Raw genomic sequence first — 22976 nt, forward strand, 5'->3', positions numbered from 1 at the left:
CAATTTTAATAGCTTTCCAATATGGCAGTTACCTTAGTGAACTAAATTCCATGACAATAAGTGTGTGATAAGATTTTGACCATAATATAAAGTTTACTTCTTATTAATAAAGACTATATACTATAAATATTGCATGTTTGTCTTATTATTAAGTTTTTAAGTACATAAAGCTAGCTAGAAATTGCCTTTAATTTACACCTTTTAAAATGTTGAAATAAAGAAAATGAAGTCATAATAAAAATATTACCCAATTTAAAGTTGTATTATTACGAGAAAAAGTCGTAAAATAATGAATGCCTTTATTTGTACTAATAAAGATATTGAGTCATTTTTTGTGTTATATTGGAAGATTAAGCCCTCCATAACCACAGGGACTAAAAAAGAAAGCTGCTGGTCAGTTATAACTCTGCATAAACTTTTTATGTACTATTTAAGTAGACTGCTTAAAAATTTCAAACTATGTAGCATTTTACATCATAACCTGTCTCTCTCCTGAAATGAGAATACATTTATCTATTGCCATCATTGTTTTGGCCTGTTTAAGTGGACCCAGCTTTTGGGAAGTGTAAGCACATAGATCCATTAGTCATACAATGAATTAAAAATGCAAAGAATAGCCAGTGTATAGATATCAAAATAACCAAAGAGGGAGTGTGATCATATGTCTTCTGTTTGTGCTGTAAAATGCATCTGGTTAATTGGTGTAAAAATGAAATGGTGTAAAATGTAGATCACCGTTGGTCAACATGTACCTGCATCTATGTAAACCATTAAACTGTTTCCCACCACAGCCAGAAAAAATATACTTAACACAAATGTAAAAAAAAAAAACATCATTTTTATTATTAAAAAATATATATTAAAGAAATGATGTGGTCTGGTCTCAGTGATACAAAGTAACCAAATACTCTTAGAGATCAAAAATACAAATCAATCCCACAGCTACTAGAAAAGCCTGTCTGATGCACCGGGACCTAACTGCAGTGCAGACCTAAGTAGACCTAAATCAGAACTAGAAAATAAAATTAATTTTCTATCCTTTGGGTTGGTTAACAATGGGTTAAATTACAGCCTCTGTGCACTGCTTATCATGGAGGGCATGCTAGCTTCACTCAATGAGTTTCGAATGTTGGATCATTAGGTTCCATTATGTAGGTCAGTGATTATACTAATTGACCAATTACACATGACATGTCCTGAATGCATCCATTACTATAGGGTCCATATAGTTACAGCTTGCTCCCACATAATGAACATTAGAAAAAAAACAAGTAACTTAATGGTAATTCACTGAAAGATGGGTACTGCAGTCAGAGACTTGCTAGCTCTGTCTTTTTAATGGATTTCTACTGGAGCATATGGGATCATTGAAAAAGGCTGGGTAAAAAGAGCAGGTTAAGTATTTTTATTTAAATTGTCTTTCCTTGCTAATCAGTGTGCTAAGCTAAACATGAAGACAATCAGCAGCTCAATATATGCTATTTTTAGTAACTGAGGACAATACAATGTGAGACCTACAACCTGTAAAATTATAACTATCAAAAACGTTTAAAAGGATTATTCAGCTTAAACACTTAAAATTAATCCTAAGAGTTATTTGAGTGGAATTACATAGCTTGTTACCAACCAAGGTATGTTTACCTTAGACATAATGTGGCAAAATGAACAAACCATTTTACAGTGTACATTTTCATCTGCAGTCTTCAAAGCAAAAAATACTTTATAGTTTCAGCATTTAACTATTATCAGGTAATGTATAAGCCAAAAGATAATATATTGCTTTTGGAAATGACATTCATATCAAAATGTAGCAGCAGAAAGAAGTTGGATTGGGGGTCAGAAATATCAAATATAAAACACCGTGATATTGTTTATCTCTAATGGTTATCAGTTAATAAACAAAAAACATTGTTGACCCTTTCACTCCTGACAGTAGTATATGTTTAGGGTGATCTGATCATAAGTGGACAACACTAAGTACAGTGGTCAATGGGGGCTTGATCAGTGATACATACCAGGGACACATTAAGCTGCCAAAACACCTTAATATGTTCAAGAACAACTTTTAATAATAATAAAAAAAAAAAATTATCACAGAAATGTGAATGAGAAAATTTTTTAAAGCAGCAGTCCATAATATTTTTTTCTATAAATGTAAAGCAGTATTTATAAAATTAAAGTACCTCAATGTGCTTATACCTCCATTCCTGCAAAGCCAAATGTATTAATTGCAAAACTGCAGCAATCTTCTTTAACCTCTTCATCTGCTCATTCATGCATTGTTAAACCTATGAAATGCAGAATTTGAACTGAACAGAGCTGGTATGCTAAAAGAGAGGACGTTAGAGTCCTTAAACCACAAGATTCAATGCTAGGTGCTACTACACATCCACACCAGAGTGATCCCTAAATCTTAAAAAGTAACAAACATTTTAAACTACACTTTAAACATTTAGAAGGTTCTTCCCACATGTATCTTATTTACAGAATATATCTTCTTAATGCAATCAGAAATGGTTCTTCTGTGGCATCGCTCCAAGAATGCTTTATAGCACCTTTATTTTTTATGCTATAGAGTATAGCAGATAATAAAGCAGCTTTCTTCATCTCCTTTCCTGCTACATCTAAACCTTTGCAGCATACTGCACACACACACACAACAAGAATGAAACCAGGCAAAAATGAAACCAGGTAGGAACAGGGCCTTATATGCACATTTTACATTTCGAAATAAATTCCTTATATTGCAAAAGGCACCATGACAGCTACAGATTAGCATTTTTCTTTACGACAGAATGTATATCATACATAAAAATCATCCCTGATTATTAATGTCATTGATTTCCAAGGACTGGAGCATAGGAAAGTCTTCCCAATGTGACTCATTTTCTTCTTCTCTTCTTAAATCCTCCTGAACTGCAGAAAAGTGCTCTGCTTCATAGACTGTCCCTTGGGTTGCCATTTGTTCATATGGTTGAGGACTGGAAGGCTCCTCTTCAGCTAGGAGAGGCTGTGTGGACTCTGAGCGCAGGTAGGCAGGTGGAGCTGCTGGCTGGGTGCGATATGGATTGGCAAACACAACTGTAGCATAGGGCACAGACTCACTCTGAGATCCAGAGTTATAGATACCTGAATCACGGGATGAGTCAGAGTGCTCCTCATCAACACTTTTACCAGTGTAAGTCCACTTTCCACAGTGGGGGTATTCAGATATTGGGGTGTTTCCCTTCCATAACTCTGTCTCAGAGAGGCTCAGGAGACTGAAGTGGGAAAGATGTACCGGCACAGGGTCCTTGACCTCTTTCAGAGGGGGAATGTCCTGTGGAGGAAGAATGTGGAACATGATTATAAAAGTAATAAACATTGAAGTCACAATATTATGATACACTCACTGTCCATCTTATCAGCTCTTCTTTACCCTGTTCTTTAATGGATAGAACCCCACAGTACCACCACAGAGCAGCTAGTATCTGCATTGACACTGATACGGTGGTGTAGTGTAAGTGTGTGTTGCACTGGTATGGGTGGATCAGACAAACCAGTGCTGCTGGAGTTTTTAAACACTGTGTTCCCTCACTGTCCACTTTATCAGACACTCCTACTTAGCTGCTCTTATAGATGTAAAGTCAGAGACAGAAGATTATCTGTTATCTGTTGCTGCACAGTTTGTGTTGGTCATCCTTTAGTCCTTTATCACAGTGATGACAGGATATTGCCCAGAGAACAATGTTGGCATTGTTGGTGGACAATTCTCAGTCCAGCAATGTTGTTGTCATTGCTCCAGCAGTACAGCTGTGTCTAGTCCACTCATACCAGCCCATCTAGAGTTTAGATTCTCTGCCTGAGCCCGATCTAATGCCCAACCCGAACTCTGGTCAAGCCGAGATTTCCCACCACTTTTCTTGGGCCGGGTGGGGCTCAAGAGAATGGTCTGTGACGTATAGGCGTATGTTTTTTTATGCATTTTTTATTTGATCTAAAACTATGGCATAATAATCACAATATAATAAAGTAACAAATCAAACAATGTTGCACAAGTTAGAATGCCACCCCCATGCCAGTGTCCAAGCAAATACTGTGAGGGTTCTTCGGGGTCCTGAGCTTTGAAAAACACTGTGAAAGGAGGATAATAAATTGTGCAAAAAAATAAAAGGACTACAGTCTCTAATAATAGAACGTCAAAGTGCTTCTAATTTGTTAGTGGAGCTGTTAAGATTAAAAGTGAATGAAGAAATAAGGATGTGGTCATTATATGCTGGCCTGACTTAACATTAGGTCATAATATAAGTGAGTATAAGTAATAATATGTGAGGTCATTTTGCAACTTTATTACCAGTAAACATTGCAGTTTATATGCAGTCATACACAGCTTAAGTGAAATTATTTGTTGTAGGGTTCTAAAAGAGTCTTAATGAAAACCAAACAAATTAATGAACAGTTCAGTTTTGTTGGAAACAAAAATACATCCAAAACACAACCATCTTTATCTGTTCAGAACAGAAATGTTTATTTAAACAACATCTTATGTACATATATTAAAATTCCACAGCCTGAGACATGTTCTGTTCAATACTAACTTAACAAATGTGTATATGCGTTACATTAATGCTTGGAATACTGGAATTTCAGCATTAAAATACTAATATTTATTTTGATATTAAGTCCTGTATTATTGTCGTTTTAACTTCAAAAATAATTATGTTAATTAATTAGTAAAAATTGAAAGAATCCTTAAATGCAGACAAAAAGACCAAAAAATGGCATGATGAAACCAAGAGTTACTTCTGTTACACAGAATAAGAGCACCTAAATGTTTTTTGTTTTGTTATTTATGTTTGTTTAATACTTTTATGTTACTACATAATTCTTTATCTGTCCCTTTATAGTCTGGCTGACTTCAGTATTCATTACAATTGTAGAAACTTATTTAAAACACTGAATGCGAAGGGGTAACCAAACTTTTGATTGCTACTGTATATTTCTTCATTCATGAAGGCACTTAAAATATTTTAAAAAGTAACTGAAATCTCCCCAAAGGAGAAACGCTTGATATATGGTTATTTGTTGGAGGGGCTCAATTATTTAATTTAGCCTAATAATGTCTTTTTTTTGGTTTAACTAATAGCTGTATGCATATAACAAGCATTTGCAATAATAACAAATGGATCTACCTGCATTGAGTCAGTCAATGTCCACTTTTTAATACTGCTATTGGCTGGATCAGGAATCATCGGCCACAAGCACTTTTTCAAGCTGTAAAGAAAAAAAAACAGTATTATTCTCTACAATAGTTCTCCAAACACAACCTCAACCCGGCAGTGTGCATTCAGGAAGCTCACCATTTATCATTGCTGAAACAGGTAATCCCTGTCAGGAAAAGCAGTGCCAGTCCGACACAGGCCGGGATTACAATCAGCACTATTTCAATGGCATCTAAAAAAGGGATTTATGATTTACAATAAGTTATCAAAGATATAGGCCATTGAGCAGAATTATTACTTAAGGAAGTGATTAACTTAGTAGTCATTACATACCAACATATGGGGTCATCACTGAGATAACAGACCCATTCACACTCCCGCCATTTGTGCTAGTCATGAGCTGCACGCTGTAGACAGAATACGGACTGAGATCTTTCAGAACAACCCGCCTCTCTGTGACCTTGGCCTCTGTAAGAGGATAGAAAGATAAAACACAGTGGAAAAGGCATGTAGTTTAGGAGACTAACCTGCAATATATATTTGTTGGTGCTGTCAGCGTTAACTCAGTAATGCACATGCACAATTAATCAGGAAACTTTAACACATTGTGTGATGTGATTAAGTCCAGTTAATCACAGAAAACTGTCATGAATTATAAGATATATTATAATTATAATTTGTTTATAATTTATCTATTTTTACCTCCTGTCTTGTTCTTCTTATCCCAGTAGAAAACAGTATAGCTGGTAATGTTTCCATTTCTCTTCTGCAGTGGAAGTTCATCCCAAAGTAGCTCGATAGATGAAGGTCTGAGGTCTCCGATCTTCAGATCCGGAGATTCAAGGGGGGCTGAAATAATGGAGATCTATTATTATTATTATTATTATTATTATTATTATTATTATTATTATTATTAACAATATGACGATATTATTATTATCTTTTTTTAGAAAGGCATGCTTCAGTGAATTTATGGATTGCAGGCATAAAAAGATCCATGGTCCACTAGAGGGAAGTATTGTTTCATTATCTACATCACTGTACTGTACATGTTCACATCATCAGTCTCATTTTTGTACAGCCACAATTGTCAACCAAAACTAACCTTTCTCTTTTGTGTAAGCCACAACAGAAGAAGGCTGACCAATAACGTCCTTATACTTCGGATATATTGAAAAATGATAGGGCTTGTAGGGCTCCAGACCTAAAGATTGAAGTTAAAAAGATAATTTTCACATTTGTGCAACACAAAAATATCCTGTAGATTAAAAAAATATATGATAAAATTTGTCTGCAGATAAACTTTACCTGGAAATACCAGAGCAGACTGATTTTTGTTCACAATTTCAAAGGAGACTGTAGTAAAAATGCCCTCATGCAGTGCTTTCCACTCTAACACATAGGCACTGATGGCTGAAGATTTTGGGCTTGACCAGTTTGTGAATATAGATTCTTCAGATACTGGAAAAGCTTTTAGATTGATGGCACGATCCCGACCTGGCAAAAAAAAAAAAAAAAAAAACAGACATAAATAGGTCATTTTAGTCTCTGACATAAAAAAAAAATAGAAAAATAAGTGCATTCAAAAACAGTAGCTACCTTTCCATTTGTACACTGTCACATCAGTCGGGCTGGATTTCCCTGCTGTGTTCACGGCTGTCAGTTGGATCCTTTTGATATCGACAGGGATTGAGAAAGAGCAGTGTTGCTGGTCTGTGATGCACAATTCTTCCTTCCTTCCAGGTGGTCTCACAAATGAGACGACGTAAGACACATTCATGCTGTTGGCACGGAACTGCAAAGATGGCTGAGGAAAAAGGAGCGTAACACACTGGTGAACATCTGACAGAGCATCGTCAAGGAGTGACTGTTAGCTGCAACATGCAAGCTGGGTAAATGATACAGGACAGTCTATATGATTAGCTTTATTAGAAAATGAAGTGTACTTCACATAGGTTAGTACAGGTACAAATTATGGGGTGGCTTTAAAATACAGCATCAAATGTGCACCAGAGGAGATGCTCTGCTTTATATCCAAAGATGTGCTTTGGTCACTGGTTTATTACCCAGCGATCATTCATAAGAACTACTAGGCCTGTCATGATTTACACAAGGAGGATATATTGACCCAGAAATAATTGCAATATAACATATTTTGTCATTTTTACAATGGAACTGCCATCACCATTTGTCACTGCTATATTGGTAATACAAAAACATAATAATGCTATTATGCCATTTTAAGTATAGAGATCAATTTTTAATTAATAATAGTTTAAGAGACGTATGCTTTTCGGAACATACTCTCTGTCAATTCATTAAACTGCCTGTTTTTTAAACACCTATTAGCCTCAAGTAAGGCCTCTTCACCTGCTGCAGTCTGTTCTGCGTGTATTCTTAGCTAAAATATTGGTAATATTAAGATAAAAAATAAACAAAATTAAAAGCAGACCATGTCCATACATTATACAATAGCACAAAACATGTAATTATTATGACAGGCCCACTATTTGTAATTTACTGACCACTTAATATAGAAGTTATGCTATATGTGCATATGCTAAAAAAAACTTATAATACAATAAAATTAAGCAACTGAAATCTGGGCCTCTATAAAGGCCTTCAGTATCTGAAGAGTTAACTAGTCTAAACTTTTAGACACACATCTATAAGGTGTTATATTTGTTGGCTTCTCACCTTCCAAAGCAGCTCTGCTTCATACTGCCTGTTTGCTGGTTGCCCTAGAAGCTTCAGCCATGTGACCAGTCGGCCGGTGGGAGCTAAAAAGAGAGTGGTCGATCCAGAACCCGTCAGTACATCAAAGCTTTTAGCATTTATCAAGCAGTGCTGATGATTAAGTGAAGCTTTTAGAGACACTGTAGCATGGGCCATCCTCATCACCTCTTAAACCACACTCTAAATAAATTACAGTTCGATAGATACATTTGAATTAGATAAGGCCACAGCAAGAGTAAGGTTTATGAATCGACACGTAATATTGGCAATCTCAGGAAGGAAGATATGACTAATAATTATTGATTTGAAGCGAGTTAAAAGACACCTATTGGTATATTCCTTGGGCAAGCAGTTTCTGAGCAAATGCACAGCTAAAATATCTATAATGAAACATTTGAAAGTTCAAACACCTCTAAGGATAAAATGAAAAGATAGAATAAATTGGTTTCAGGCTAACAAAAACACTCTTAAAAAGAAAGGTGCTACTAAGGGTTTTTGAGTGATGCCATAGTAGAAATATTTTTAGTTTCATAAAGAATCTATTTCATAAACCTTCTATTGTTCTTTTTTATTGTCTAAATTAAACTATTTTTCTCATCAGTTTAGATTAGGCAATTAACCCACCCCTTACTAAAACACTAGGAAGGTGAGGTCAAGCCCAGGCCTCCTTGAATACATGTAATGCCATCCATCACCTTTTTTCAAACTGCTGCCAATGCAGCAGCACTAGTCAGCTAATTAATTCAGAGGAAAGCACTGAATCCCCAGCTCTGTTACATCAGCTAACAGACACATTTGCCAGCCAGCATTACAATGGAAATAATGAATGGGTATAGCACCATCTACACACTCAGAGAGAGCATGGCCAACTCTTCTCTCTCTTACTGCAGCTGCTGATGGCAAAGCAGCATGACCTGGGATTTGATCCTTTAGAGCAGGTGCTGTGCCAAAGTCTGACTCCCCTTTACAGGATTTCTATATCTACTGTAACTGTAGATTAAACAGAAATAACAGGAATCTGAGGGTAATCTGTTATGGTGATTTTGCTATGTGACACTTCTGCCTCTTTGTCAGAATTGAACTAGCAAAATCACCATAACAGATTACCCTCAGATTCCTGTTATTTCTGTTTAATCTACAGTTACAGTAGATATAGAAATCCCGTAAAGGGGAGTCAGACTTTGGCACAGCACCTGCTCTAAAGGATCAAATCCCAGGTCATGCTGCTTTGCCATCAGCAGCTGGAGTAAGAGAGAGAAGAGTTGGCCATGCTCTCTCTGAGTGTGTAGATGGTGCTATACCCATTCATTATTTCCATTGTAATGCTGGCTGGCACATGTGTCTGTTAGCTGATGTAACAGAGCTGGGGATTCAGTGCTTTCCTCTGAATTAATTAGCTGACTAGTGCTGCTGCATTGGCAGCAGTTTGAAAAAAGGTGATGGATGGCATTATATGTATTCAAGGAGGCCTGGGCTTGACCTCACCTTCCTAGTGTTTTAGTAACACCTGGAAAAAGCAACGCCACACACTGAAGATACAGTATTCTAAACAATCAGTGTCAAGTATAAGGAGATGCAGTCCACATAGGTAGTGATGACAGAAAGTAGGAACATTCTTTAAGCCAAAACGTTCTAAAGCATCATTCGAAGAACTCTTTTTAGCATCTTTATGTTTAAGAGGAAAGCTACAGCAGAGTCCTCCACAGGACCTGCATTTCTCTGTTGTTCCCCTTATGCTTTCCTTGAGAGTTGTGCAGTAGACTCCATTGGCCACTCTATATGTCAAGCGCCAGCACTGGTCACCTCGATGGGAATGCCTTTGACTTTAAATTACACCCAACTGCCAAGGGGATGTGATTGATCGGTATAATTCCAAGCTTTAAGCACTGCTTGCTACACAGAAGGTAGTTCCACTGCAGAAGCATTTTTTTGGCTTCATTCTCTGGTCAAAAGTCCAAATGCGTCTGTGTCTTTACACTAGAACCCCACACAACTTATCCACTATAGCACATCCAAGCTCCTTATCTCAGCACTTATGAGCAGCACTATAACAGAATAAGCAGAACATAAAACAATGGTAAGTACCCTTCATGCGTGTGGTAGCCACTGAGGGACGACTCCACTCGCTCCAGGGACTGCTGTTATACCTCACTCTCATCTCAGACTGGTACATCATCCCATGAAGCAGTTTACACGTCTGTACTGTTTTTCTAGATTTACTGTTCTTGGAGATTATCTGTGGCAAATAAGCAGAGCAGTACAAGTCATTAAATAATCATTTGTTTCTGATTTATTTGTCTAATTTAACTACTAGAGGCTGCTAAAGGGTGTTTTTCTGAGGGTGAATGAGTGTACAACATTTACCTTTAATACAAAGGTCAAAAATATACATAAAGTTAACCTAATATTTGGTTAAATGTGCCTTAGCAAAATGTAACTTGACCAGAGAAGCTTTTGGTAGCCATCAACAAGCTTCTGATGGAATTCTGGTTTGATATTGGACCACTCTTTTTGGCCGAATTGGAAGACTTCAGGAAAATGTGTCTTCCAGGTATTTCCTGGCATGGTCCCAACTTTTAAGCACAGTCCACATGTTTTTCAATCCAAAAAGCTATTCCACAAAAATCTCTCATGTGTCCTATTGGTAGTCTTAATCCTTTATTAATCCATCCACATTGTGCAAAATACCAGTTTCAGCAGCATTCTGCTACCACCACCATGCTTAACAGTTGGTCAACTTTTTTTTTTTCATTTTTTCATGTGGTCAAGTTTTAATGTGTTGAATTTAGGTCAGGGTCTTCTTTCTTGGGCGGCAGTTGTTCAGTTCATAGTAATGTCAATCTTGCTTCACTATAGACAGTGACAATGGGGTTCCAGGTGCTTCCAGTTCAAGGCAGACCTGTACCTTGGTCATTCTGCTGTGCCTTGGTTGGAATTTCTAAACTTATTTGCTCTCAGGGTTACAGTTTGAGATTTCTTTCAGACCACGGCAAAGTGGCTATACTGCCGATAGCTTGTGTTTGCATATAATTGATGATCTTGAAATTGGCAATTGTTTAGAAATGGCTCCAATAAACCTTTAATTTAATACTATCATATTCTACTACTATCATCCTTCTCAGATCTACAGTAAACTTCATGAATTTTCTCACTGGAATGCATGTCAAACCATTTTCAGTACCAATTAATTAATAAATTAAATATTTTCATTAAAGATGTGCTGTACATTCATTCTGCCCCGGCCCAGTTTAACCATGACATTTATATCCATTCTATGAATATGGACATGCTCAAATATAACAAATGGGATTATTCCTAGGATGTTTTAGAAAATAATAATTTCTTAATAGAACCCAGCGGACAATGTAATTTAGTACATATAGTAGTGTTTAAATATCATATTAAAAATTGTGTAAAATATCATATATTCAGAAATGATAAAAAATAATAATAAACAAAATATTTACATGCTCTCTGTTCAAAACTTTGTTGCTCATGGGTTTCATTCTGATCTCAACATTTAAATTCCTGGTAATCCATTCTTGTGCTTTCGAGAGACTCCATCTCAGACCAAGGCATTCATAGGTCTCTGCCGTGACTGTCTGTATCTCTGGTGGATCCAGTTTTACTGCAAGAAACAAGCAGAATGAACAACAACATCCTTAATATGCTCACATCACAACCAGAGGGTTTGTATTTTTGCTTAAGTAGTGAGTTTATAGAAGTGCATTTCTAACCGGTTTCCATGGGGTCCAGCACCAAAGGCTCAGAGGTGGCTCGGCCCAGGGCATTCTCTGCCACCACCTGAACTTGTACATCATTAAACAATGCAAAGCCGACTCGAGGGATTCTGAAGAAATGCTTTCCAGGTGGAGGAATATAGACAAACTTCTGTGCATAATCTCTGAAGAAAAGCATTGTTTCAAACAGTTGAATACAAATTTTAATCAACATATCTATATATTGATTAGAACTTACAATACGTTGAGCAGTACAGCATAAATACCTGATTTCTGTGTGGAGTTTATAGGTTGTTGGAATGGAAGTTTCCTGACCAGGGTCCCAAGTGCACAACAGTGAGTATTGTTCAGTCAGATTTAACCCACAGGTTAAATCTCGGGGGGCAGGAGGAGGATCTTTATTAAAGATAAATATGATGGTTAACTGAATTTAAATACATCTTCATACAATTATTAACAGATATGCTACCTATTATATCACATAGCATATTGGTCAAACTAGCTTAAGTTTTAAATTAAATTTTACTACTTAAAACTTAACTTCAGGTTGATTACCTAGACTGGCTAGCTAGCATACTTGCTATTCAACTCCCAGACTAACAAACTGTTTCAAGCTCTTTCCCCTTTTATTTAAATCTTACTGTACTACATGTAGCACTGCACTAAATGTCCACTGTAGCAATTCTGCATTTTCTCATACTGGTAATCACAAACAAGGCTCTGATACCAACAACTGATGCTGTATGCCAGACAACTCTTGTTGCGAGCAACTGCATCGCTCAAGTCTAGATCCACAGCAGGAGAGAGAACATGCAATAAAGCCAAGCATCCACCTTGACATTTAAGAGTTCGTGCATCCAACACAAAGTATCCCAACAATTTCATATATTCTAACAAAATAAGCTTGTTTGGAAAAGCCAATTTTTTTAACATAATGTGACTCTGTCACAACAAACTTAAAATTAACAAATGAACTGTTGCATTGCACTACTTTACACTAACAACTACACTATAACATAATGCTACTGATTGGTTAATAATACGTAGGTATCGGCAAGTACAAAATTGTATTATTACATTATTAAAATTGTATTTTTAAATACTTGGTTGGAACAAATCCTTAGTTAAAATAATCTGATCATGTTAAAAGGTTGAAGGTCACCTTAACTTGAAAACTCAGGTATCAAAATGATCTCTGTTTTTCCCACTAGAAATGACTTGTGTTTACCATAATTCCAACACCACAAGAATGTAGCAAAAGAGCTTGCTTTTGGACAATAAAATGCCAACAGCTAATAAATGAAAAAAAAAAAAATCTACTAGACTCAAGACTCAACTCAGACCCACATGAAGCAACTTGTAAACATCTCTAAAAAAAAAAAACTAGAACCACAGGAGAAATTCTTACATGCTGCTTTGATTTCCATCCCGGCCACTACATTGCAGTCTTCATGAATGCAGATGGCGCACTCCAGCATGGCTATCATGTTTGTGAGGTTGGATATGAGGATTTGGTAGACCCTCTCTTCATGACTGGTCACACTAGCATAGCTTAAATTAGCTTTGTAAGGCCATTCCACACGAAAATCTGCTCTTTTTGTTAGTGGGCAGTCTTCTTTGATGTAGCAGGAAGCTGTGACTGGAGAGCCACTCAGAACCACTGCAGATAGAGTGCGGATCTCAGCACATGGTGATGCTTTGACATCTTTAGAGAAGAAAGATGAAGAAGGAATGAATACAGTGATCTGAAAGCAGAGAGTGCTTATTGTTGTTGCTATAACAATAGACTTAGCTACCACTCCCTGGCCCTGGCGTTACGAAACACAGCGTTGCAAGTGATGTTCTCGGCAACTGGGCTGTTTCAACATTTGTGGTAAAAGATTTCACAGCATTGCTGTAAATGTAACTTTAGATGTACCAGCTGAGAAACCAACAGTTACATCCATATGTATTTTGCTGATAATACACATTCACCTATCATTAATAAACTATTAAATAGACATATCAGATTTCCCTGTGTTCTATTAATGGGTGTGACATTTTAGGGTGTCACATGGTACTATATCATACCATATTATTTGTTTTGTTGAATACAAACTTCTCAATGCAATAGCAATTGGTATTGAAAAAGACATTTAGCAAATTAGAGAGCAAAAAGAGTTCATACTGAATATATTTTACTGTACTTTATTGTGTTAATACAATAAAAAACAAACAGTAAAAATATGATAAAACAAAAATCCATTAATAATAATGTACATATAACACAGGTCTATTTTCAGCCACTCTCTAAAAAAAGTGTTTATATTCCATGGAAAGTTTCTTCAGGCAACCAAATCTATATTCCATAATATACAGCTCTGGAACAAAATAAGAGACCACTTAAAAAATGATGAGTTTCTTTGATTTTACATAATTTAAAAACCTCTGAAATATAATCAATAGGAAGGTGGATAATCACAAGCCATCAAACCAAGCTGAACTGCTTAAATTTTTTGCACCAGGAGTGGCATAACGTTATCCGAAAGCAGTGTGTAAGACTGGTGGAGGAGAACATGCCAAGATGCATGAAAACTGTGATTAAAAACCAATTTTTTTAATTCTATAAATATGAACTTGTTTTCTTTGCCTTATTTGAGGTCTGAAAGCTCTGCATCTTTTTTTGTTACTTCAAAAATGTCTCCTTTTCTGCACATAAATGTTTCAAATGACAATATTTTTATTTGGAATTTTGCAGAAATGTTGTCTGTAGTTTATAGAATAAAACAACAATGTTTATTTTACTCAAACATATACCTATAAATAGCAAAATCAGAGAAACTGTATCTGTAACTGAAACTTTTCCAGTTCTGTACACAAACAATTTTTCGCACGTCTATTTTTAATCAAGTAGTTGTTAAACTATTTCTTTTGGATTTCTTCTCTTTAATGTGCAAATGTACTCTTTGTGGGATCCTACAAATTTATATTCATGTTCACATTTATATTCATAGAGTTAATATCAGTGGAGATCACTTTGAATCAAACACTATTAATCTTACAAACATGAAATGAATGATGCAATTATAAGAAAAAGACATCAAGAGGAACATTTAGTCTCTTACTTGCTGTGAATGAACACATAGTTGACCACAGCATCACACGTACTGGGAGCCAGTGTAGCTTCATGATGTTAATGTCTGCAAGACAACCAAAGATCAGTTTTAAAAGTCTCATTTCATTCATTGCATTATATTCAATGTATTGAGAATAATACACTTAACATTGAATAGAACCAAATATTTTAAAGCAGAGAAAAATATTAACGACACCAGTCAAAGTCATATTAACCATTAAAAAATAACACAATAAAAAAATCCTGATGTTCATTAGCACAAAAATGAAAGAAAAATGAAGAATGAAAATAAAATAACGTACATAGTATAAGGAGCAGCAGTCCTTTTCAAGACAGGAGCTAAGCATGTATGTAGGATTTCAAGCCTCCATGCCCGGTGTACAGCGTGATCGATCTGTAAAGAGAAAGGGAAAGACTTGAGAGTTTTTAGTCTGGTGATCTGCTGCCAGTGCTGGACGCTTCTCTTGGTTCTCTCTTGTGAGATTTGCCTGCTCTAGCTGTTGCGGTGTACCGTTAGCTTCATCCTGAGACACATGAGCCCTAAGGAGCAGGAAATGTCTGTTGCGCAACCTGCTGTGCGACCCTCTAATCTCACACACACTTTTGTCTTTTCTACTTTCACCATTAGTCCTTGTAAAAGGAGGGGACTAATCATTTCGCTCATTAATTTAAATCTCAATGTATCTTTTATGTTTCATTTTTGATTTCCCCATACTTCGTTAGAAAGTCATGGTTATCAACTGTGATTAAAAAAAGTAGTGTAATTAAATATTAGCTCATTAAAACAGGCACAGATATTCTGTCAGAAGTGCACATTCTATAAACCTTTAATCCATATATCATGTTTGTATAAAAGGATTTGAGATTTTGAATTCAGTCTTATTTTGTGGAAGAAAAACTTGTGTATTAGATATTGGCCATAGTTGTGTTATTGCTTGATATTGAAACAGTATAAAATCTGGCACATGTACATATAATAAAAATATAAAAAGTGGAAGAATTGCACAAAAACTTTGTATCACCAAAAATTAACATTCATCATGGCCCTTTGATACAATGTAAAGAACAATTGCCTGATTTATTACTATTAAAAAATGAAAAAAAATAAATAAATGAAGATACAAGGTTTCTCTGTGAAGGTGATAATTCTTTGTTTTGCTCTGTATTTGTTATTTATAAAAGTACTTTTGTGCATTGAATTGCTTGTAAGACACAGTTAATCCCTCTACAACAGGGTAACACTAATACACGTAGCTTAATGCAATGACATGCCAAAAGCCATGGGATAGCAGTTTGATCAATGTTTTGTTGCATTTGTTACAATATCTGTGTTTTGGAATTCTGAGGGAGAACGGAGGTGTGCTTTTCTTTAGAGGTAAGTACTTTTTACGTCAATTTTACACTGGAGTCTATATTATAAAGCCTTTGTTTATTAAAATGATAGTTTCAGTTAACAGAAGCTAAACAGCACATGGAGTAAAGCATGATGATGGATGTACATCAGGATTTATTGAGGAATGTTTGGAAAGTCAACTGCACCTCCTCTGTGTTTAGAATTTAAATTCAGACAAATTTAAGAGTGAATATTTGTTTATATTTCTTTCCAAACGAAATGTACAACTGGGTCACTCTACCACATTCAAACCCTGTTGTAAGAACCGTTCCTTCTCTGTGTGTTGGTGTCTGTTGGTGTGTGTTAGTGTGTGTGTGTGTGTTTGTGTGTATATGTGTGTGTGTGTGTGTGTGTGTGAATGTTAGTAAGATGGCAGTATTGAAGTTATACTCCATTCTTTTCTTATCAGTGGCTCACATAAAGGCCTTCACTTCTCGGCATTCGCTTTTCAGCGTCTCTCCCTATTGCAGGGGCTAATTGCCTGTGGCTCCTAAATGTGCTTTGCAGCCTGCTGGGGAGAGAGCAGTTATTATATTTGTAGTGATTTCTTTTGTGACTGCCTGGCATGTTGCTCCAGCACCATGATTTAATGTGCTTGTGAACACAAATGAGTCTGCCAATTTCTCATTTTCCATTAAAGGACCTCAGTATTGCTTATGTGTTTTTTTTCCCCCCTCTCTCGATTTGCCTCTGTGCATTTATTAACCAAAAAGTTATCATATTAATGCAAATATGGCAGAACATAACAAATGACCTCTATATAGTAGAGCCCTTTGTACAGTCTCTGCTGATATAAATTGCTTTGTTTGTTTCTATGAAACAAGTTCGCGAAAATAACCAGTAGTATTAGGAAGGAAATGGACAGCTCTTTTGTAAACGGTCAGTTTCAAATCACCAGTATAAAATATAAAATATGCTTTTACACACTATCTCCTTCGTTCACTCCTTTTTCTTTGTGTGAGAAAGACATTGCCGTCTATCTGTTATGGTGTATGTGTGTGTTTGTGTGTGTGTGTGTGTAACTCTCCTCTCTGGCCCAAACAAAGGCTTAGGACACTCTGTACACGATTAAGACATTATCTTACAGGAAACAGCCCACCTCCCTCTCTCTCTCCCTCATCTCTACGCTCTCTATCTCTCGCTCTCCCTCGTTCTTCTTGCTTTAACTTGCCTCATCCATCTCTTTGAGACGGGCGCTATTGTTTCCAGTACAATTTAAACACTAGTAGTAATTGACTTGCAATATGAGTAGTATTTGGATTTTAACCTTAAAAGATTTTAGCCTCTTGCCTGCACTGAAATTGGGCTCCTGTTTGGGGAAGAATATGTGGTTATTACTGGTGTTTTGGTTGTACTGGAAAGAGTATATGTTGTGGAATGCATCTTTGAGAGATGAATATGTTTACACTGCTGTAAAATCTGGCTCATATGTTTCCTAGATCACCACATACGGTCAGATTTGTATCTGCCTTTTTTAAATGCCTAAAATCTTAAGTGTGTTTACACTTTTTTTAATCCATCTTAAGTGTGTTTACACCTAGTTTACACATTTTTGGCTTGGTCTTAGTATACTTCAATATAATCCTGATACTGAGTGTTATTGTCTCTTTCTCTCGTACTTTCTTTTTCTCTTTCTTTTTCTCTCTCTTTCTGTTTCAATTCTTTGTCTCTTCTCTCTTTATCTGTCTCCTGTATTTTTCTTTCTTCCCTATATCAATCTTCTCTATCCATCTTTTATTCTCTCTCCCTTCTCTAGTGTCTCTCCCTGTTTATTCTCTCTTTCTCTCATTCGTACTTTTTCTCCTTCTCTTTCGCTTTCTTTCTGTATCTATTCTTTGTGTCTCTTCTCTCTTCAACCGTCGCCTTTCATTTTCTCTTTTCTCTCTATCCGTCTTCTTTATCCATCTCTAGTCTCTCTCCCTGTTTTTTCTATCTTTTATATCTTCTTTTTCTCTCTTCTCTCTATCCATCTTCTCGTCTCTCTCCCTCCTCTATTTGAGCTTATTTTGTCTTAGAACCCACCCTAAAAAAAATATCTGCCAGACCTCCTCCTCCTCCATTTACAATCTGTGTGATTTCACAATAACTGAAGAAGAAGTACGTCTGAAATCCCTTTCACATCCTCCTTTGTGAAAAACGGGCAGTACATACGTCACATACGTCACTAGACTAAAAACTAAATACCGATATTTAGTTCATCTGATTTTTATGTCTAAAGTTGTAGTTTATTACACTTTGTCACAATGATAACAAACACAATGCTGACACGGATTTCTAGTAAAAAAAAAAAAAAGAATAGGTTTAATTCACCAATTGTACTTAAGAAGAAGTTGCTTCTTAAACTTTAATTTCAGTTTTTACGAAGATTTAGACTTTTACCAATGTGTCCTAGTTGGGATTTGAGCAGTTTATGAGAACAATGGGATTTATGATTAAATCAGCAGAGTTTGGAGAAATTCTGTGGTTTAAACCATGTCATGAATCTGACACAGACTTTATGTTAGGAAGTTTCCTAAAAACAAAAGTTAAGAAAATGCTTAGGAAGATTTTGGTGAATGAAGCCCAATAATATCAAACAATAATGGAATAAAGATCAAATATCAAATCCATAGCAAATAAGGCATATTCTCATAAACTGTTAAATGTGTAAAAAGAGTAATTAAGCAAGATTAATAAATCATTCCATGCTAATACATTAACAAACAGAAAAACAATCAAACAAACAATGCTTATGGTAGGAATTTCTGTCTCCTCTCTCATTTATAAAACACTAAAGTAACAGTTGTCTCATGATTTGAATAGAACTGATTACGAACAGAACGACAGATACAGAAAGATAAAGAAATGTAATCACAGAACAGCACTCACCACATAAAGCACCAGGGCCTGAGAGCGCTTTCATTGTGTCTAAGAGCTCAGAGACAAGATCAGACTAATCTGATTGCACTTGTGTTCCACTCTCTGTATTAGGCCAGTGCTGCTCTACGGTTCTGCATTTATCTGGGAGGGTCACATGATCTTGAAAAAGAAGAAGAAGGAGAAGAAGAAGAAGAAGAAGAAGAAGAAGAAGAAGAAGAAGATGCAAGTCCAAGAGTATGCTTACATTGCAAAGAATGAAAACATTTTAAAATAAAAAAACATATAACAGTGGAATTGAGCTCCAGCCAAAACCCCTGTAATAACTAATTATATATGTCCTTATCTGACATCACTAATGCTCTCATTGATGAATGCCATCAAATCCTTACAGCAATGTTCTGAAATCTAGTGTAAGGTCTTTGCAAAGGGAAACAAAGTTCTCATTATTATTCTTGATTTTAAACAACTTTGTAGAAGCAGGTGGACAGGTGGGCACACTGATTACAGAAGTCCAGAAGGAATTTAAAACAAAGCTTTGTTCTTTAAACTCAAAGCTCACAAGATAACTACTTTCTCAGTGGCAGACTCAGACGACGAAATGGGCTCGGCCAGCATTGAGAAAGCTATGTGCCTATGATACAATAGTCTTTATTCGTCTAAGATTACTAATAACTAACACTGCCAAGTGAATAAAAATGATTATAATTAATGACATGTTCTGTGACTTATTTAAATATTTATCTAAATTACTTGCAAAAAATCTTCAAATTCACTTATTTCTGAAAAATATATATACTGAATAATTGAACAAGACAAGCATCTGTGTTGTTAATTACAACGATTTGTCTGTTCCTCACTTCTTACACCTCTTTAATCCAGTTACTGAGACAAAACAAGCTTATCTACAGCCTCAGATTTAGATATATAAGAACCCTACGAACCACAGAGAACCACTAGTGCCAGTGAGAAAGTGTGCTATTAAGGGGGCTAAGTAGTGCTGTTATATTTGGCACTATTAATTACATGCTGGGTAAAAGGGAATCAAGGATAGTCATTAATCAGCAATATAAAAAAAAAAGTAAAATAAATCATGTTATTTGACAGCCCTACGAATATCATTATGTTTTAGACTAAACTTAATCTTGAAGCTACCAAAAAAGCCTGATGCTTTACCATCTTCACACACACTGCTGAGGAGCGTAAGGGCACCCAGAGATGACCATTAAAAGACTTTCTAATATTTCATGATCTGGAGGCCACACTATCTTATTTATTGCAAGGGGGCATCCTCACGGACACTCAATCACTTTTCCCCCACAAGAAGGGCAGCCACTCGGGCACTTTGAAGAGCACTTTAGGGCATGGAGGCTCGAGGGCAGGCGTGGTTGCCCCCTTGTCCCCTGCCTCCCTCCTGAGTCTGTCAGTGCTGCTTTTCTCTGATTTTCCTGTATTTAGAGATTTGATTTACTTTTTTAAATTTTAAACTCTGTGGAATAACTTGAACAGAACAGTGCATGCTAGTGTAAGTTGGTAAAAAGAACCGCACAGATATAGAAGCTGTTTGCACAAATGGAGAAAATTCCCCCAAACAGGAAACCAAAAACTCTCGAAAGCAACTGAAAGCTGCTACAAAAAGCATTTATAAGATGAGATATTTGCCAAGTAATGCCTGTCAGAATGTCCAAACTGTTGCTTTTTTACTTTTTTGTTATGTTTAAAGTGTAGGATGAAAGATGGAAATAAAAAATTTGCTTAAAAAATTGGTGAAACATGACATCTTTAAACGGTGCATGTAGGAGGTACGCTGACTTCGCTCTGTGTATACAACTGTACCCAGTTCTGTTCTACATAATACTCCTATACCAACTCTATACTTAACTATTTGATGAGTGTTTAAAATCCAGATAATTTTTTTTTTAGTTTATATGCACAATTAAATTTGTTGTATTATCGCTGGTCATGCCACTTCTTCAAATACATCTCCAAATATAACCCCCAAACTGTGGCCCCAATCTGATATATTACATATACATATATGTGATGAAGATATGTCATTGTCAGTGTTGGGAAGTAACGGATTACATGTAACGGCGTTACGTAATCAGATTACAAATTATAAGTAACTGTAATCCGTTACAGTTACTGCTTCAATAAATGGTAATCAGATTACGGTTACTCTGCTAAAATTAAAGGATTACATTGCGGTACTTTCCTATTTTTGCTCTTCCAACACTGACAAAACGCAAATAACATTTTGCGGTGAATACGCTCTGATATGACAGGGAACTCTCTGCCCCTTCTCCCGTCTCGCTGCACACACACACATACAGGGAGGAGGGGCAGACAGCGGCTCCGCACGCACAACGAGACGAAATTAACTGACATTTTGGTCAACGAATAAAAACAAGACGAAAATGTTTGGCAGGGACGAAATCCAATCAGAACTGATTTAGTTCTGTGAAAGGAAGGGACCAGTTAGGAAGAGATCCAATCACTGCTACTTTAGCGGAGGCGCCGCGCGCTCAGTTACAAACCCGGGAATTAAACTGTCGTTACGGAGCTCGACTGGAAGTTAACTCGACAGTGTTCAGCAGGGAGAGAGAGAGAGGAGAGGCGATATATTTCTCCTTTGACGTCGCGAAAAACAAGATAACGTGTAAACCGCGTGGAGCGACTCCATCTCCGGTAAAAACACCACTAATCTTTCAGCTTCTGCAGACCAGAGTCACACAGATCTCCATGCAGAGATCCGCGTTTTAATGCTGATGTTATTTCATGAGCTGATGGTGTGTTTAACTCGGCAGTGCACTAAAACACAGAACTGATACAGAACTCACTCATTAAGATCAGATCATCTGTTTAGTCTCACACTGGGAAAGATATAGCTAGTGTTAAAGCAGCAGCAGGTCAGAAAGGAACTCAATAATATAACGAAAATAAAACAATAAAATAAGTGAATCTATGAACCCAAAAGTCTGTGTAAAGTTCCTTACAGCACTTTCTCATAAGTTTCTCACTTTAACTCATGAAGTCTCTCAGTACATCCTGAGAGCATCTCTACAGGACAGTGTGTGAAGGTGTGTTTTTGATCTCATTTATAGACTGTAGCTCCAGTAGGTGTGCTGGGTTAGTGCTGGAGATAAAACTAGATAATTTAAAAGCTGTTTTTGCATTTACAGCTCTGTTTAAACTATAATTTAACTATTCAGTTGTTTTATGACCTGATTTCTAGAGCAAAATTTTAAATGTAAAATATATATAGTCACACACCTATAATAATATAATAATATACATTAAATCATATATAAATATATTTCACATTCAAACATTAACAATATTACTCAAGTGGTTAATAAACGTTTCATTTCATATAAGTGTATAGTTAATAATTCAAGGGAACTGATGAAAAAGCATTTACATTTACACCCTTTACATTTTAGTCGACTAAATTTACTGTAATTTTAGTAGACTATATTCTTATGACATTAAGTCGACTAAAACTAAGTCGACTAAATTACTAAATTGTGACTAAAACTAAATGCTATTTTCGTCACAAGACTATAACTAAGACTAAATCAAAATTTGTTGTCAAAATTAACACTGGTGGCAAACCTGCAAATAGATAGCTTACAGTTGTTGTCACATTGTTTGGTTTTAAATTGTTTTATTATCAATTTATAGAAGTGTTTCATAAAATTGTTTGATGAAATGGTTTCATAAGTATTTTTATAGAGTGATTGAAAAGGCTTTTTTATTTGTTTATCTAATTGTTAACTGGAAAGAAAAATAAAAGAATAATATGCAATATGTGGTTGCTACATTCATTCAGGCTTAAAAAAACGACAATATTGTAAGTAATCCAAAGTAATCAGATTACGTTACTCACTTGAAGTAATGTAACTGATTACGTTACAAATTACATTTTGAGTGAT

The 22976-nt window shown here is 35.9% G+C and overlaps 1 protein-coding gene across 1 annotated transcript; it reads right to left on the reverse strand.

Annotated features, from left to right (window-relative positions):
* Positions 1-822: 822 nt before the first annotated feature.
* On the reverse strand, positions 823-19151 carry csf3r (colony stimulating factor 3 receptor (granulocyte)). Its single transcript, XM_007249622.4, has 17 exons — positions 19054-19151; positions 15095-15186; positions 14782-14856; positions 13086-13382; positions 11944-12073; positions 11675-11841; positions 11405-11565; positions 10023-10173; positions 7899-7981; positions 6801-7008; positions 6510-6698; positions 6307-6405; positions 5904-6050; positions 5535-5669; positions 5340-5433; positions 5172-5253; positions 823-3319 (listed from the first exon to the last, which is right to left on the reverse strand). The coding sequence occupies exons 3-17, from the start codon at positions 14843-14845 to the stop codon at positions 2816-2818; spliced, it is 2511 nt and encodes an 836-aa protein (XP_007249684.3). The 5' UTR covers positions 14846-14856; positions 15095-15186; positions 19054-19151; the 3' UTR covers positions 823-2815.
* Between the last annotated feature and the right edge of the window lie 3825 nt (positions 19152-22976).

The sequence above is a fragment of the Astyanax mexicanus genome, chromosome 6, assembly GCF_023375975.1.
Source record: "Astyanax mexicanus isolate ESR-SI-001 chromosome 6, AstMex3_surface, whole genome shotgun sequence".
Taxonomy (NCBI): Eukaryota; Metazoa; Chordata; class Actinopteri; order Characiformes; family Acestrorhamphidae; genus Astyanax; species Astyanax mexicanus.

What these genes read in the sequence shown, in the direction of transcription:
- csf3r (XM_007249622.4), bottom strand. Translation starts at nt 14,845, where the DNA reads ATGAAGCTACACTGGCTCCCAGTACGTGTGATGCTGTGGTCAACTATG. An exon ending in GATGGAAATCAAAGCAGCAT is followed by an intron (nt 12,074 to 13,085) that starts GTAAGAATTTCT and finishes TCTTTAATAAAG; the next exon opens with ATCCTCCTCCTGCCCCCCGA. An exon ending in GGCTACCACACGCATGAAGG is followed by an intron (nt 7,982 to 10,022) that starts GTACTTACCATT and finishes CTCTCTTTTTAG; the next exon opens with CTCCCACCGGCCGACTGGTC.